This window comes from Trichechus manatus, unplaced genomic scaffold (assembly GCF_000243295.1).
Source record: "Trichechus manatus latirostris isolate Lorelei unplaced genomic scaffold, TriManLat1.0 scaffold00139, whole genome shotgun sequence".
NCBI classification, from domain to species: domain Eukaryota; kingdom Metazoa; phylum Chordata; class Mammalia; order Sirenia; family Trichechidae; genus Trichechus; species Trichechus manatus.
Genome location: NW_004444075.1, coordinates 2961991 through 2980349, shown reverse-complemented (window position 1 = coordinate 2980349; position 18359 = coordinate 2961991). Strand labels below are relative to the sequence as shown.

General features: G+C 38.1%; 1 protein-coding gene across 1 annotated transcript in view; it reads right to left on the bottom strand.

The window, feature by feature from the left end:
• The window catches only part of MGAT4D (MGAT4 family member D), a 65440-nt gene extending 47964 nt beyond the window's left edge, over positions 1–17476 (bottom strand). Inside the window, exons 1-3 of the mRNA XM_023739734.1 lie at positions 17454–17476; positions 16799–16957; positions 10660–10800 (exon numbers count right to left, since the gene is read on the bottom strand). Coding sequence (XP_023595502.1) covers positions 10660–10800; positions 16799–16957; positions 17454–17472 — 319 coding nt within the window. The 5' untranslated portion in view covers positions 17473–17476. The remainder of the gene's footprint in view (positions 1–10659; positions 10801–16798; positions 16958–17453) is intronic.
• Between the last annotated feature and the right edge of the window lie 883 nt (positions 17477–18359).

The following is an 18359-nucleotide window of genomic DNA, read 5'->3' as shown; positions in this document are numbered from 1 at the left end:
CCCGTTCGGGTGTGTGGAATCCAAGCAGCCGCTGTTTCCCAGTCAAGAGATTGTGGCTGCGGGAAGTAGAGGAGGCCGAGTAGGGGTGAAGAAGGATGGGGCGTGGGAAAGCGTATACCGCAAATTACCGGTTGTTTTGTCTCTTGCTGGAAGCTCCGTGAGGCTGCTGTCTCATACCCCGTTTGCTGGTCTCCAATAGGAGTCCAAGATGGCGGATCTGCGCTGTGTTAGCTGGTAGGGGACCTCTGCATGAATCTCTGCTCGCTCCCCCTTCTCTGTCAGTTTTCTCACTCCATTTGGTGCTTGGTTGAGTTCTTTATCTCTTCATTTGATGTTTTAGGGTTTCAGGATTGTTGTATTCTCTGTTTGCCTTAGTTTTTTTGATTTTTGCTGTGGAGGGACGGTGTGGTGCTTCTGCCTAGAGAGCCATTTTGCCGGAACTCTCTTTCCTAATTCTTACAGGTTACGTGGCTCACCCATGTATTTCCCCTATCACAGCACTGTTCACTTTATATTGTAATTGCCTTATCAGTTTTCCCTATGAGAGTGCGGTCCATATCTTGTTTATCATTGTATCCCCAGGGCCTACTTAGTGCTCAGCATAGAGCACTTGCATAGATGTTAGTTGAATGAGGGGACATGGAAGACTTCACAAAGAAGTTATCATTTCAGCTAAAAAGTCATATTGAATAAAGACGCTCATATGACAAACCAGTTGTGAATTGACAAGAGTCACTGTGTTAATTACAGGCAGTGATCAGCACATGCAAAATACATGGAGATGTCAAAGAGCTTGCTTATTTGTGAGAACCGCAAGTGGTTTGAGTTTGCTGCAAAGTGGTAACAATTGAAATTTGAAAGATACAGCCTGTTTTTATGCTATGTCAAGGGGCTAACTTCATCCTGTGTGCACTGAAGATTTATTGAAGGATTTTAAGCAAGATCATTTATGCATTTTATTAACATATCTCTGGGGAAACTATGAAGAATGGATTGACTTTAGTAATATCAAAGCCATGAGAAAAATTAAAAATCTATTTCAAAAGACTAGACAAGAAATGATGAGAGACTCAATCAAGAATAGTTATAGAGGGACTACAGAGGGCAGAAAATATTTGCGATATATTCAGAATATAGAATAAATAAGACTAGTGACCGATTGCCCAGTAGGCCACGCTACAGGCCTCAATACTTTTACATATGTTCGATGTGTTAAGGTCTTTTAGTTGCAAAGAACAAAATCTCCTTTAGATTATTTCTGGTAATAAAGGTTTATACACAAGCCAGTCCTTCCAAGAACCTAAGAAAAGTCATCAAAGGGGCTTCAAAAGAAGGATCAACAAATACCAGGATTGGAGATCAGGATATAGTTGAGGAATTAGAAAATCATTTAAGATTTAACACAGCTCTGATAACTCGGTTATCTCAATACTCCCCAGCCTCACACAAGGAGTTCTATTGCTCTTCCCAGCCACCAACATCTTCCCTCCCTCCTTCCTTTCATTCTACCTCATGGGCTTCTGCTTTTCTTTGCTGCTGCTGCTTATCCAAGGCTGTGCTTACTCTTGGTATCTACTATATTATACTTCTTATGCATTGTTTTTTATCTTCTGTCTTTCATTTCTCCCCTCTTACAAACTATAGCTTTTGTCTAGCATGCATTCTTTCATACTTACATACACACACACAAATATGTATGCATATATATACATTCAAAATTCTAAGAGGGAATCTGATGCAGTTAAAGAGTTTTGAAAGTATGATCCCCAAAACATCCTTAATCTCTCTAAGCTTCAGTTTTCTCAGGTATAAAATAAAGATAATAATAGGCCATACTGCATTGGGTTTTGAGGACTGACTGAAATAATGAAAGCAAGCATATAACTCAGTATGTACAATATAATAAGAATTCAATAGGTGTTAACAATGTTATCTGGTACCCTCACCCCATCACAATGAACTTGGTTAATATACTGGAGACATGTGATATAGAACAATGCTACTTATTCCCAAGGAATGTCCTAGAGCAAAGGTTAACAAATGTTTTCTGTAAAAGGTTAGAGAGGAAACATCTCAGGCTTTGCAGCCATACTGTCTTTGTTAAACTACTAAACTCTGCCACTGTAGCTAGAATGCAGCCATAGACAACATGTTAACAAATGAGCATGGCTTGTTCTAATTAACACTATATTTAAAAACAGGTGGCCCATGGGCTGGATTTGGCCTGTGAGCTGTACTCTGCTGACCCCAGGACTAGAGTAACTCACTCCTTGGAATGAACCGGGTTTGTGGAAATAGCAGGCATCCTGAGACTTGGCCTATTTAGTATCCCTCCTCCTAGCCCAAATGCTTTTTCTCTTTTTGCATACCTGGTGAACTATAACTCAGTCTTCAAGGCTAGCTCAAATATCACCTCTTTTGTAAACCTTTTGCTGATCTTGGTCCCCAGAAAGATGGAGAAAGAGAAAGATAACTAAAGAAGTATAAATTCATTGAAAGCAAAGGAGAAAAGAGTTGCCAAGCACTTAACAGATGCTTAATATATGTTTGATTTATACTGACTTATCAAACGATGTGTACTAAAATTGAATTTGAATTCCAACTACCAAATATTTATTGAACTATTTCCTTCTGTCAGACAACCAGATTTCTGGTTGTACAAATCAATGCCAGATAGGTGTGTAGACTGTATATCAATCTGAGTACCATATTAATGGATTGCATTTTAAAACTTAAAAGCCTGTATAAACGAAAAAGATTCGGAGGCACTTTTGTCAGATGTAAGAATGATGGGGCCAACATGCATTCCCAGGAAACAAAAGGTCAGGATGTAAACCATTTGGGAAAAATGTGTCAAGATGTAAATTTTTTCCCAGAAAAATAAAAATATGACTATACTCATGTATAACTAACTATAATCATTATAGCCAAACCAGCTAGCGCCTCTCACCTAGGTGGTAACTCACTCCTTCCTAGACAAGTGGCTGACCTTTACATTTCAAAGGACTTCAAGCTGAAGCTGATCTTATCTATAATCAGTCATTAACCCCCTACCTCTCCTTTGCTCTCTACGTTTATAGACCCTTCTCTCCACTTTAACAATGGAGTGCTTTATATTTTTACCTAGCACTGCCCAGATCCAGCTGTAGTATTTCTTAACAAAACTCCTTTTCTTTCACTGCTAATAGAGCACAAGATTTTCTTCCTTTGAAATTTCTGGTGTCAGAAGTGGAATTTCAAATGTGTGTTATCGTTCACAGATGCAGGCATGGTACCTGCTAAGCCATTTTGGGCTCTCCATCTCTGCAAATTCTTGGGAATTGTTTAAGCTAAAATATCTCTTGAAAACTATTTTTTCTGTAAGCCTTCACCTGAAATACAATAAAAAAAAAAAAGAAAAACAAAATATCTCTTGAATCTGAGCTCCGCTCCCTTGCGTTGATAGCTCTTTGAGTTTTACTGTGGATTTGTTTTGGTTCTTGCAAGTAAAAGTTTGTTGTGCTATAACCATCATTATAAAATGGGGAATGCAGTGTCTAAAGGAGAATTGGAGCTACCTTCTGGGACTCCTGCTCACTATATCAACAAGCATTATGATCCCTTATCGTGCCTGTGCTTGTCTGTCTGGCATAACCTCACTCAAGAAAGTCTGGAAAATCAGTGGCCACTTTGGGGTTCTTTTGATCTCTCTAAGTTAACTCTTCCGTGCAGTAAATTAGAGAACCAAATCTCTCAGATTAGAAAGCCCCAACAGGATGCCTATTTTGATTGGTATATTGAGGCCTCTAAAAGACATCAAGACAGTAAAATTGCTTCCCTGTAGAACACTGTCTCTAAATTAATTAAGCAGAATAACGAATTACAATATCAAATTTCAGCTCCAACCCCTTCTACTCCCTTGCAGGCTGCTACCTCGGTATACCCTTCTTTGCCTTCCTACTCCTCTGATAACCCCTTATCTGAACTTTCCTTTTTCCCTAAAAAGCCAGCAAATAAACCCTTGCCCAAAATGGCCTTTAAAATTCACCCCAGCAGTGATGCCGAAGATTCCCCTCATATCACTTTTGTCACGTGGACATGCTCAGATTTACACAGCATTGTGAAATATTTTCCTCAACTCCATGAGGACCCCTACAAATTTTCTGAAGAATTTAAAATCCTTGTTGAAGCCTACCAGCCTGGGATCCCTGACTTTTATCAGCTTGTTCACATGATAACGGGCCCAGGGGGTGCCCAATTATGGCTATAACAGGCAAAATAGAAAGACCCCAAGAACAGTTTAGCCTTAAATATTGATAACTGGCCAATGAGCTGTTGGAAGACTCTTGGGCCATGAGGCTATCCTAAAGGCCTTTCCTCTACTAATTGAATGGACTAAAATTCATTCTTGTGAACAAAATAAAGATGAAACTGTTTATGGTTATCAGATTCAGCTGCTCCAGAAGTTTTGTGAACACTCTGGACTCTCTTTGACCACTCCTGGTGCCTCTGGCACTTTCAATGTTGTTTTCATGCGTGGTCTTAAACCTGAGATCTCAGCCTTAGCAAAGTGACACCGATTAGACTGAGAGACAGCTCCATTGTCAAGCTAACCACTTAGCTTACAAACATTGCCAAACTCTTGAAGCTGAAAGAGTTTATAAGGCTAATAAATCAGTGGCCCTTCAGTTGCAGCAATTACAACCTTTCAATAAAAAGAAAAATGCTAAACCTTGCAATAGCACAAGGTGAGTATCTGTCACTATTGTAAAAAACCTAGCCATTGGAAAAATAATGCTAGGTTAAAAAATGAACAAAAGACTGACATAGACTCCTCCCTTAAAAAATCTTACAATCTGATTCAGAATGAAGGGGATCTGGGGACAAAACAGGGACTTTTCCTGTGGTGGCTCTTAATTCGCAAGGGAAAATGACTTTATTTATTAATAGAGAAACTTACCAATTTTTAACTGACACTGGAGCTACTCTATTAATCCCATCTGTTTAAAAAGCCCCTGCCCTGGAGTACTAAAACCTCAGAAGTAGTGGGGGTCACCAATCAGGAACAAACACTGATTCATCCCCAACCTGTTCTGATTATCTCTTGATCCTACTGAAGATTTACACCTTTTTTTTTTTTTCTTAATTCTCATACGCCTGTCAATGTATTGGAAAGAGATCTTTTATATAAATGGAATTGCCATTTACAATTAAATGAAAAGGGGGAAATATTATTGACTTTGCCAGATATTCCTAAGTAAACAGAGACAGGCTTTGAATTAGACAATATTCAGGAAGAAGAAGCCATTTGCTATATGTAAGCACTTGTCATACCTCTCCCAAGTGCAACTCAGCTTAGTCCTTTTCCTTCTTGCATCTTTTCCCTAGTTCCTGAAACCTTCTGGGCCACCACATCCACATATATAGGTCGAGTTTTGTCAGCTGAGCTCATTAAAATTCAAACAGATTTATCTAAACTTCTGCCAAAAATTCCCCAGTATCCACTCAAACAAGAAGAAAAAGAAGGACTAGCTTCCATCATACAAGATTTCCTTTCTAAAGGTTTAATTGTCCCTTGTACCAGCCCCTGTAATACTCCTGTTCTTTCAGTTAAATAACCAAATAATAGGGGCTGGAGATTTGTTCAAGATTTGCATGCAATCAACCATATTGTTATTCCTAGATTCCTAGTATTCCTAATTCTCATCTATTGCTTTCCAATGTCCCTTCAGATGCAACTAATTTTACAGTTGTATATCTTTGCAGCACTTTTTCAGTATTCCTGTGCATTCTGAAAATCAATATTTGTATGCTTTTACCTGTGAAAATCAACAATTTACCTGGACTGTAATACTCCAAGGATTTACTGAATCTCCCACCTATTTTTCTCAGATCTTGCATGTGGATTTGCAGCCTCTACAGTTTACAAACAAATCCACTTTGCTGCAATATGTTGATGATTTGCTAGTTTGCTAGACCTCCCAGTAAGCCTATGTTGACAACAGTGTAGCTTTATTAAAACATCTGGCTGCTGGTGGATATAAGGTTTCCAAAGAAAAATTACAGTTGGCTCAGCCTTCTGTTAAATATTTGGGCCACCTAATTTCTGCAGAAGGCATCTCTATTGATCCCAAATGGAAATAAGTTATTCTTGTCTTTCCTATACCTGAAACAAAGAAACAGCTGTGGGGGTTTCTAGGACTCTGCAGCTATTGTCAAACCTGGATTCTCAATTTTTCTTTGTTGGTTCAACCTTCATACAAATATTTAAAAGCTTCTGAGCCAAATTCCAAATTACACCAGAAGATTGAGAGTCAATAGTTCAATTAAAAAGGGCTTTAATGAACACACCTGCTCTAGGTTTTCCTAATTACCACCTAAATTTTTCCTTATTTGTACATGACATATCTGGAAATGCTTCAGGTGTACTAACTCAAAAACATGGAGGACAACAAAGACCTATAGGTTATGATAGCCTACAGCTTGACCTTGTAGCCAGGAGATACCCTCCCTTAGGGCTGTGGCTGCTACTGTCAAACTAGTGGAAATCACAGCAGATGTGGTGCTGGGAAACTTTTTAGATGTCTATGTGCCCCATGCTCTGTCTGCCTTACTTAATTGTGCCTTGACACAATATCTTTCTGCCCGCAGGCTCCCCTCCTATGAAGTTCTCCTCCTAGCTGCATCTAACATTAGACTACACTTCATGGCCTGTTGAAATTGACAGCTACTCTTCTAACCCGCAACTAATTAGAACAACTATCCTACATGTGATTGTCTAGATTTGACTGAGCAACTTTTAAGCCCTCAGAAAGACTTAAAAGAGACCCCTTAAACTAATCTTGATTAGTTTTGTTTGTGGAACATTCCTATTTAAAACCCAATCCTACTAGTCCTCACTATCAAGCTGGATATGCTGTTATGACTTCTGCTGAAGTCCTTGAAAGTCAGGCTCTCCCTGAAGCCATTTCAGCCCAACAAGCCAAATTAATTACTAGAGCTTGTAGAATTGCTTCAGAAAAATCTGTTAACATTTTTAAAAACAGTAGATATTGTTTTGGAATTGTATATGATTTTAGCATGTTATGGAACTGGAGGATTTTTACCTCTTCCAGACATGCTATTAAAAAAAAAAAAAAATGGAGCTTTAGTAGCGGACCTTCTATATGCTCTATTAGTCCTCTCTGAAATTTGCTGTGATAAAATACAAGCTTACCAACCAAAAAGAGTACTCCAAACTGAAGAAATTAGAGGAAATAATCCTGCTAATATGGCAAGCTGCCTCTCAAGTTATTTCTGTACTTATGATAAGAAAGGAACTCCCAAAATTTGTCTAATGATAACTCCAACCTTCATGAATTAACTTTAGAAAAACTTTTAAAACACCAACAATTAGCCCAAACAGATGAAGTTAAGGCATGGAAAACAGCAGGCTGTTACCTAGATCCTGCCACTAAACTGTGGACTGGGCCTAACAAGAAAACTGTCTTACCCAATTTCCTGTGTGTTCCTATGATGTGAGCCTTAAATGAAGGTTCCCACATGGAATAAGATAAAATGATTGAGACCTTAAAAAAATAATGATGGGGAAAATTTTTCGAGGCTGCCAAACCTGTCGCCACCCATTGCCCTATTTTCCCTTGCTACAATCACAAAAAACACCTGGAGGTCCTACCTGGACAATACCCTTTATCTTCTGGGCCTATGCTTGAATTACAGCTAGATTTTATTCAGCTTCCACCCTCAAATGATTAGAAATTTGTATTAATAATGATTTGCAGATTTTCACATTGGGTAGAAACTTTCCCCTGCCATCATGCTACTGTAGCTTTTGTAGCAAAGAAACTTCTTGAAAACATCATACTTACCAGGGGAACACCAAAAACTCTTTGTAGTGATTGAGGAACTCATTTCACAGGTCAAGGCATCCAAGAACTGTGCTGAGTTTTTCCCATTCATCAAAGACTACATTGCCCCTATCACCCTCAGTTTTCTGGTCTAATAGAAAGAACTAATGGAATAATGAAGATCCAAATAGCAAAGCTTTGTGAAACTTTAAATTTATCCTGCATTAAGGTCTTTCCCTTAGTTCTTTTAACTCTGAGGTCCACACCATTTGGATCTCACAAACTTAACCCCTATGAAATAATTACTGGGAGACCCATGGTTCTTCCTTATGTTGCCTGCACCAACCCTAACACTGTTCAACCTGAATTACTGAAGTATTTCCAGGCTTTAATCCAATATTATAAAGACTATCTTTCACAGGTTAGAGAAGCCTTTGACAAACAGAAACTAGACTCCCAATGTCTGCCTAATATCACCCCAGGAGAATAAGTATATTGGAAGAGACACCAAATAAAAGACTCATTAGAACCTTGTTGGAAGGGACCATACTTAGTCCTCCTCACCAATTCATGTGGAGCCAAATTAGAGGGAATAAAATCTTGGATCCATTTGTCATTGTTAAAAAAGGCTAAGACTCCTCTTTGGACTAGTCAACCCACCAGAGAATTAAAGGTTACATTTAGGTGCCCCTGCAGCAAGAAGCAGATGACATCTGAAGCAGACGGCTGATCCAAGACCCTGGACAAGCACCTCTTTATCTTTTTTTCTTTTTACCTTTGCTACAGTCACATCTCTACTAATGTTTTCCTAGATTGGACAGATGCTTATGATCACCATTTTAAAAGGTTTAATTGTTGGATATGTGGTGCCCTTCCAACCTCAAATAAGTCTGTCCTTCCCTGGTGGGTCTCTCCACTACAGGTATCTAATTGAATTGCTCTTGATCTATGGATACAAGAACAGAGAAATAATTTATTACTACAGGAAATCACTATTACCAGATTTTCCATTGACAAATGGCCTCTTTTCTGATCTGAACAAAACCCAGGCCATAACTTAATCTTTAGTCTTAACACAACCCTTACTTTACTAAATAAAGTTGCCCAAGAAGAGCTAGCTTAAGAATATTCTAACCCCACAAACAGCATTCTTTGTACTGCAGGTCCATATTAACAACTATGGGATAGATTCATCTCGTTAACTCCCCAAGCACAGAGACTAAGTCAAGTTGCTCCCCTTTGCTGGGAACAATCTAACCACATTCATATGAGTAATCCAGCTGTCACCACAACTATGGCTTCCAACATCTGAATGTGCATACGTTATTACCTTAGAAGCTACTGATTGGTTAGCCACCGACTGGCTACAATGCTCAAGTATGTAGTTGGTAGCCCTTAATGACATCTTCTGGCTATGCAGAACCAACCATTGGCCCTGGCTCCCACGAGGCTGGATTGGAAAATGCACTCTGGACTCAAGGATGTATTTTAACTGAATTACCTTTGCCAGCTAATATGCCCATATTAAGAGCTCGATGGTCTCAATTAGTGTTTTATTTGCTTCATCATTCAACAGCAGTATTTGCCTCAGGTAAGACTTGGAGATATTATGGAACATGTAGAAATATTAATCAAAGATGTACAAATTGCCCTAAATGACAAATTGCCAGAAATAGCAATGGTAAGAAAAGCAGTACTCCAAAACAGAAAGGCCCTTGACATTCTCACTGCAGCCCAAAGGAGTACCTGTGCCATAATAAAATCTGATTCTGTGTCTATATTCCTGAAAATAGTGATAATATTACACCCTATGTTAATCATATGCAATGTGCAGTATCCTGCCTTAACGATCCTGTTCCTTCCTTAACTGAAATTATAAGTTATTGGTTTTCCTCTCGGGGTAGATGGTGGAAAAAATTGGTACTTGATTTTGGAATCTTTATATTCCTCCTTGTTTCTATTATTGTAATTATAAAATGTTGTTTTCCTTTAGTTCAACACATATTATTCATGAAATGCTGTACATCAATACCATTTGACGCTTTACATAAAATCATGCTGGTTTCACAGGCTTTCAGCAATGATCATGTTGCTTAACCACTTCCCTTTTGTCTCCTTGGGTATGTTTCATCTTGACCTCTATCGTTCTGTCTGAAAAATGTTCCTCAAATGTGGCCTTATCCATTAAAATATTCCCCCATAAAACCTACTCACCCTGAAGATAGGTCTGTTAGTTCAACAAGATGAAGAAAATAATTTTTATTAACCAAAGGTCCTCAAGAAAACAGACAAAGTTCTTGCAGAAGAAAGGCTACTTCATTTTGGGTGATCAGTGCCTCCTAGCAGAGGCTTGCCCAAAGGGGGGAAATGCAAATGGAAAAGTTTCAAACTAGAAGCACTCATGTCAGAAGAATTATTATGCCAACATACACTCCAGGACACAAAAGGTCAGGATGTAAACCATTTGGGAAGAATGCTTCACAACGTGAACAATTTGTTTCCAGGGGGAGAAAAAAGTGACTAGCAATATAACCGAACGAGCTGGCGCTTCTCACCTAGGTGGTAACTCGCTCTTTCCTAGCCAAGTGGCTGACCTTTACTTTTCAAGCTGAAGCTGATCTTATCTGAAATCAATCATTAACCCTCTACCTTTCCTTTGTTCTCTATGTACAAAGACCCCTCTCTCTCCTTAAACAGTGGAGTGCTTTGTATTTTTTCCTAGCACTGCCCAGCTCAAGCTGTATTATTCATCAGTAAAACTCCTTTCATTTCACTCCTAACACAAGTCCCCAAAGATCAAAATATTTGTATTTAATTTTCTAAGTTTTCTTACCACCTGTTTTCCCTTTGCCAATGATTACTTCAGGATAAATTTTGCCTGCTTTCCTTAGATGAGGTAAAAAAAACTTTAAGTCTTCAAATGTATCAGATACTACTTCATTCTTACCCAGCGTATCCACTTTCTTCTCAACAACTGAAAGAAAGAAGAAAATAGGGCTCCTGAGTTTACAACTATAGGGACTTTTCTCCCTCTAGTACAATTTTTTTAAATGAAGGTTAATAAATTAATTCACAAATTTACTGTTCAATATAAAAGAAATATAGTATTAAATGGGAATTATAAAAAAAAATAAGGCTACAAAATGTAGCTCAGAGATGACTGATTCATCTTTATTAAATAAGTTATATTTAAGTCTAGCACCATGAACTACACAAACCAGAGGCTAATAGAATGCTCAGTTCCAAATAAAGCAAGTAGAACTGAAACGTGGTAATTAGTCTGTTCTGCTACTTTAATATCACTGCATTAAATTTGTATCTTTATAACTTCGTTTTGCAGCCCCTCAACTTAATGACCCTGTACTATTAATTTGAAATTGTTAGATTATTTTGCTAGTGCTTTTAATTCATTTCATGATTTTATGCCAACTAAACTAAGTTTTTCAAATATATAGATAATAGTTTGTCTCTGTTTTCTCTTCTTAGTATCAACTATTGTGCTCTGATAAATATGTTTTTCTAGTTTATAATGGAATGGAGATAGAGGGCCTATCATAATTTATCTGCTTGAGTGAATTTATCCTGGCATTTTAATATTCTATATCAGTGTTTAAACGAGGAATACATGAATAAGAACCAGCTATAATATAACACAGTTTAATACTGGAACTTCGAGTATGGACTGCAGATTACAGAAGGAAGAGTACGATGCTACAAAGATATAAATTTGATAGGAATTTAATTTGAAAAGTATTGTGGGGTCACATATAAGTATAATATCATGATTCCTATTAGTGATGCTTTCTCCAGTGCTCTGTAATATTAGTTGGTGTTTTTCACACATAAAATTGATGCCACTGACCAAATGTTAATGGGTAATCTGCTATGGTTTTCCAGAATGGAAGTACATGTTTTTGCATTTAAAAAATGTTGTCTTCTGGAATTAATGGCATACATGCACAAGACAGTTGGCCAAAGATAACAGACTAATCTGTAACAATGGTACAGAGAAAAGTCAAAGGGTCTATTGAAAAATTATACTTGGTCCATCTCATTAGCACAGCATTATGATAAATAAAAATTAAAAAATGGGATTGACTTCTAGCATGACAGTGTGAGGAGCTCTACAGACCTGTACTCTGGAGAAAATGATAAAAAACAAAACAACCATTTAAAGCCTCTGGAAATGGGCCTAAAGGCACATAGCAAATGGAAACATCCATTCAGAAAGTCTACAAAAATTTGACAATAAAAGCAAAATTTGGGTATTTGAATCCAAACCTCCCTCCCTCCCCCTCTTCCAGCTCAGCAAGATGGAAACTCCATCTCAGACTGATGCAGCTAAGAACACGGGGCTCCCTCTCCCACCAGTCCCTAGTCAGACAGCTTTCCTCCTCAAGTAACAGGACATCAGCTTTTCTTATCCTGCCTCCAGCTACCTGTTGCTAAGGCTGAGTTTGGGGAGACTGAAGGAAAGAGGAGGGGTTTTCTTCCCAGCCCCCACCTTGGGTGTTGTGCCACTAAGAACACTGGGGCCTCCATCTCCCTTGCCATGACTTTTAAGGCAGTTCTATTCCAGGAGAAACAAGCCACAAAGACCTCAAGCAACAGTCCCTCCACCTCCACCAAGTGCTCATATCCTAAAGTGAGGGAGTCACGCTGAGAGAAGCATGCTATTGTTCCCACCCTTAGCTTCAAAGCCCTAACACAGAGATTTTGCCTGGGAGGAGAAGCAGGCCATAAAACAGATAGATCCTAATCACTTCTCAAAGGAAGTGACTTCATTTGCACCAGAGTTGAAGAAATTCAAGCCAAAGGGTGCTCTCAAAAACAGTGGAGGTTGTGCTAAAAGGCAATTGGAAGGAAATTCGTAATTCAGTGAAGATACAGACTAACCTGTCTGTAAGGGGCTAGTTTGCAGGAGGGAATAAGGTAAAGAGATAGCTCTCTGGGGTCAGAACAAGTATCAAGTACTGACCTTGGGAATTACTCCTTCAAAGGAGCTCAAATTTGATTGGATTAGTCTGGAGAGCAATTTATTGAAAATAATAAAGCAATCAACTGAAAACTAGTAGAGCTGGGTGTGGTCAGGGAAAGATATATAAAGAGCCCTGCCAAAAACACTGTCATCCCAGGATGACTGTGGGCATACCCAAAACAGTGCCTCCCTAAAAAGCAACATCACTGTGGGGGTCGGATGCAGATAAGCTTCATTAAAATAAACCAGCCAGTCACTACAAATCAACAAACAAATAACAATAATGGGGGCAGGGAGGGGTGAGATCAGTACCCAGAGTTGCTACCATGTATTATCTAAAATGTACAGTTTCCAACAAAAAAATTACGAGCTACAAGAAGAAACAAGAAAGTATGACCCATACACCGGGGAAAAAGGAGGTTAACAGAAACTGCCTAGGAAAGCAGCCAGATTTCAGACTGAACAAAGACTTCAAAGTAGCCATTACAAATATGTTCAAAGAACTAAAGGAAACCATGATTAAAGAAGTAAAGGAAGGTATGATGACAATGTCACATCAAATAATGAATATCGATAAAGAGAAATTATTATAAAGAACTAAATTGGAAATTCTGGAGTTGAAAAGCACAATAATTAAAATAATTTAACTAGAAAAACTCAACAACAGATTTGAACTGCCAGAAAATGAATCAGTGACCTTAAAGACAGATCAATAGAGACTAGGCAATCCAAAAAAAAAGAGAGAAAAAGAATGAAGGAAAAAAAGGCAGCCTCAGAGAAATGAGTGACACCATTAAATGCACCAACATATGCATAGTGGGAGCTGAAGAGAAGAAGAGAAGAGGAAAGAGAAAGGAGAAGAAAAAAGTATTTGAAGAAATAATGGCTGAAAATGTTCCAAATTTTTTTAAAATATTAATCTACACTTGCAGGAAGTTGTATTAGGAGAGGTCAGAGACAGCATAAAATGGGAAAGTGGGGCTGGTTCATGCACCATCCAGCAGGCAAAGAAAACATCATCCCAAATCATTGGTGAGCACAGACAGTCCTCAGCACAAGGTAGTAGCTTAACTGCTAAAGATTTCACTGGTGGTAACCTGGGAAAATGTCCTGTGATAACTTAGGCATTTAAAATATGTAGGAGGAACAAGTCCTAGAAAGACAGTGGAGTTGGCTGGTTAGAGCTAAATTGTATTGACAACCTATAGAGAGATAATGAGAGTCTCAGGGACATTAGCCATTAGCTAATGGCTAAATATAAAATTCAGAGGGCCTCTTTGGTAATGTACAAGAAGGCCCTTATCTCCAACAATGGAAGAAAAGACACAGATGAATGGCAGGCAGACCATCCAACTCTTAGAGTCACAGAGCTCTAGAGATGTTTGAATGCTCAGTCAAAGCAGGCTTATTGCGCTAAAGTCAAGGCTCTAATGGGAAACGCTTGGGATTCTGAAACATAGCATGGGAACATCTAGATGGCTGCTCTTGAAGAAGCTGGCTCTATAGACCACCCCAAAGCTTTTGGGTGTGCAGAGATGGTAAAACCACTAAGAGTTAGCTGCTGTGCTGGAAGATTTTACAGAGGCCTCTCTCTGGCAAGGAAATAGGCAACCCCATTAGGAGCTGCTGTCACCTCCTCTCCTGGATGCCAAGCGAATAACTAGGATTAAAGCCCAGCATAACCTGGCCAAGAAAGCGCTGAGTCTGATAAGGGAGAAAAGAGACTATACACCAGAACAGCTGCAAGACTTAGCCAGCACGTACTAGGAAGAGCCAGAGGAGTATAACCAAGTTTGTATTATGAGGGTTCTTGATCAAGGGGTATGGGACGAAAGACTAAATAATCAAGAATTCATTGACTTGGGAGAACTTCCCCCAGGGGATGGGACAAACCTGATGCTAGGGTGGCTTCTAGACGTTTAGAAAAAACAATGGACAACGCTCACTGAAGTAGAAATGTCTGAGTAGCCATGGCAGAATGGAGTGGGAAAAGTAAAGAGGCTAAAGGCAGTGATCATGCTGGAATATATACATTAGTAAGGCCAGGAGTCCTACTGGTGTCAAGAACTGTGAAGGGTCTGGAATTTATTTGCAAACCAGCAAATTATACTACAAGAGTTTCATGGATGCTACCAGAAGACTCCTGGGTGAGAGACAAAGACTTTATTACTCACAGCACAGAAAACAACATGAGAATCTTTCTTGTGTTGATTCCCTTCCCCCATACCCCTAATCCCACAGGGCATTGCAGAAAGGCCCATGTGTATGCTGCACATCCAGTGAGTCTGCATCCCAGTTGAGGAATCATGACTTTAAGGAATTCAAGTCTTTTATAATAAGCTGCAAGCAAATCTGTCTGACCTTTGCACTAGAGGGAGATTTTATCTCTATCTCCCAAGATTGTTTGCTATACCAAAAGATATTTGACAAAATATAATCTAGACAAATGGCAGAGTGTCTCTGCTTCCAAGATATGCAGAAATGAGCAAACCATGGAGAACTGTCTCCCAACAATATCCACCCCTAGTTTCTATGTTTTCTTGGCTTCTGTCAAATTTCCCCATGTGTACGCCACTACATCGACCATTTAAATATTAAGCTGCAAGATGAAACCAATCTGAAGTATTGACTTCAACCATATTAAATTAGATTTCCAAATTAGATACTCACCTGATATGTATCCAGTATATATATGTGTGCGTGTGTGTGTGTATATATATACACATACACACAACAAGAAAACAAACAACCCAATAAATTCGGCAATAAATAAAAACAGGCAAGGTATTTGAACAGATATTTCACCAAAATATATACAGATGGCAAATAAGCACATGAAAACTGTCCAATATCATCTGTGATTAAAGAAACACAATATAAAGCTACAAGATAGTGTGACATTTGGATGGCTAAGATAAACTGGTGTGATTGGAACAGTCATACATTACTAGGGGGAATGCAAACTGTACAGCCGATCTGGAAAACAGTATGGCAGCATCTTATAAAGTTAAACATACACTTAACATATGACCATTAATCCTACTTCTAGGTTATCCTAAAGAAAATAAAACTTTCCCTCAGGCAAAAAACCTGTACATGAATGTTTACAGCAACATTATTTGCATCACCAAAATCTGGAAACAACCCAAATGTCCTTCAATGGGTGAATGGATAAACAAACTGCATCCATTGTACAGCCAATCCACACTACTCAGCAATAAAAAGGGAACAAACAATTGGTCATGCAACAACCTGGAGGAATCTCAAATGCATTATGCTAAGTGAAAGAAGCCAGTCTCAAACAGTTACAAACTGAAAGATTCCATTTATAAGACATTCAGGAAAAGGCAAAATTATAGAACCGAGAACTAATCAATCAGCCATCGCTAGCAGTTAAGAGGCTGGGAGAGTTTGACTACAAAGGGGCAGCACAAAGCAGAATATTTTATGCTGGAGAAATGTGGAGTCACTGAAGGTTTATATACAGGGCAGTGTAGCCTTCACTTTGATTACAGTGAAAATAGATAGGTGCGACAAGACTGGAGACAGAGAGAAAAATCAGGAGTATTTTAGGAGTCATTAAGATGAGGCATGAAGGTGGCCTGATGAGGAGAGTGCAGATGGTGATGGGAAGATATGGACAGATCTGTGACATATACAGGATGATGAATCAATGGGATTGCTCACTGAGTAGCATGGAAGTATGGAAGAGGGAGAAGGAGGACTCAGAGATTACGCACCCACCAAATGGATCACCGATGGTGCTGCAATTCACAGAGATAGAGAACAAAGGAAGACTGTTTTCAGGTAGAGATAAGGGGAAGCATATCAGTGACATCTCTTACCTGATTTTTCATGTCTCACAATAAAAGAACCAGTACTTATTTAGGTGTGTTTATTGGGAGGCAATAGCTCTAAAATCACAAGGCATAAAATCTAAATTTCCATAAACAAAAATAAAACTACTATGCACAAAAACAAACGCAACACAAACCTAAGTTTCTCGATAGATCTTCTCTCTGTGTAATTTCACGCTTCACTTTATTTAAGACTTTCATCATCTCTTGGCTATTATTTTCAGTTTTGTTTTTTAAACGTTGCATATTTTCCTTAAACTCCAACATATGGTTTTTACAGTTAATTAACTGATTATCTGCAATAAAAACATAAATGTATATGTTTATACATATAGCAATGGTATCATACAATTTTATATAAAAAATAACAAAATTGTAAAATATAGCTTCAAACAGCTATATACACATAACACTATATATATACACATATGTAAGTACTATACATATATTCTGTGCACGTATATACATGTGTATACACACACACATATATACATAAATATGAAAGACTGGAGAGGCAACAAAATGTTAAAAATAATAATATATGGAAAGTGGAATTATCAGTGGTTTTTTGCTTTATTTGTGCTTTTCTGTTGTCCAAATTTTCCATTTTTTTGCGTGTATTAGATTTGTAATTGTTGTTGTTAGGTGTCGTCAAGTTGGTTCTGACTATGTACAACAGAATGAAACACTGCCCGGTCCTATGTCATCCTCACAATCCTTGCTATGTTTGAGCCCATTATTGCACTACTGTGTCAGTCTATTTCATTGAGGGTCTTCCTCTTTGTCACTGACCCTTTGCTTTACCAAGCATGACGTCCTCCAGAGGCTGGTCCTTCCTGATAACATCGCACCATCCTCGCTTCTAAGAGGCATTCTGGCTATACTTCTTCCAAGGCAGAGGGAAACCTATTGGCCCAAAAATTTCTCTTCTAAGAATTTATGTTAAGAAAATGGCCAAGAATATGTACACAGATTTGGCTCTAAGGATGTTCAACACAGACAGTGTTATTTATCATTCTAACTTCCCAACAATAGGAAATTTGCTAAATAAATTTACAGAATATCCTTTTGAGAATCCTTGTGGCTCTGGTGTCAAATGGTATATAATTAAATCCCAGTTTTGCTACTTAATATTTGTGTGTCCATGGGCAAGCTACTTAACTGATTTCTGTTAGCCTCTGTTCCTTCTTCTATAGATATAAAGGATAATTGCCTCAGAGTTTTCTTGAAGATGTAATAATGCATGTAAACCACTTGGCAAAGCATATGGAAAATATTTTGACAAATGTCTAATAAATATTATTTATCAATAGATTACTCTTTACTCATTTATCATTGGACTATTATGCAGTTATGAAGAACCACCTTGTAGAATAATATTTAATGTTGTAAAAGCAATTGTTTGCTGAAAAATTATGTATAAAATAATATTTTTGCAAAAACGTACATATACATACAGCAAAAGTGATGGAGTAAGTGTACAAGTTTATATTTTCTTACTATATAATCTTTGGCTTTTGGATTAAGTAATTTTTATTGTCTATTTCTGAAAAATTATTTTGTTTCTAAAATCATGTTATATTGCTTCTGGAATTAGAAAAAGTATTAATAAATAAAAAACTAGACATCTGTTATTTGCCAAGTAATCTGTGTCAATGGAAATACAGAAATAAAAAAGGTATGGTAGGTTCCTGCTTT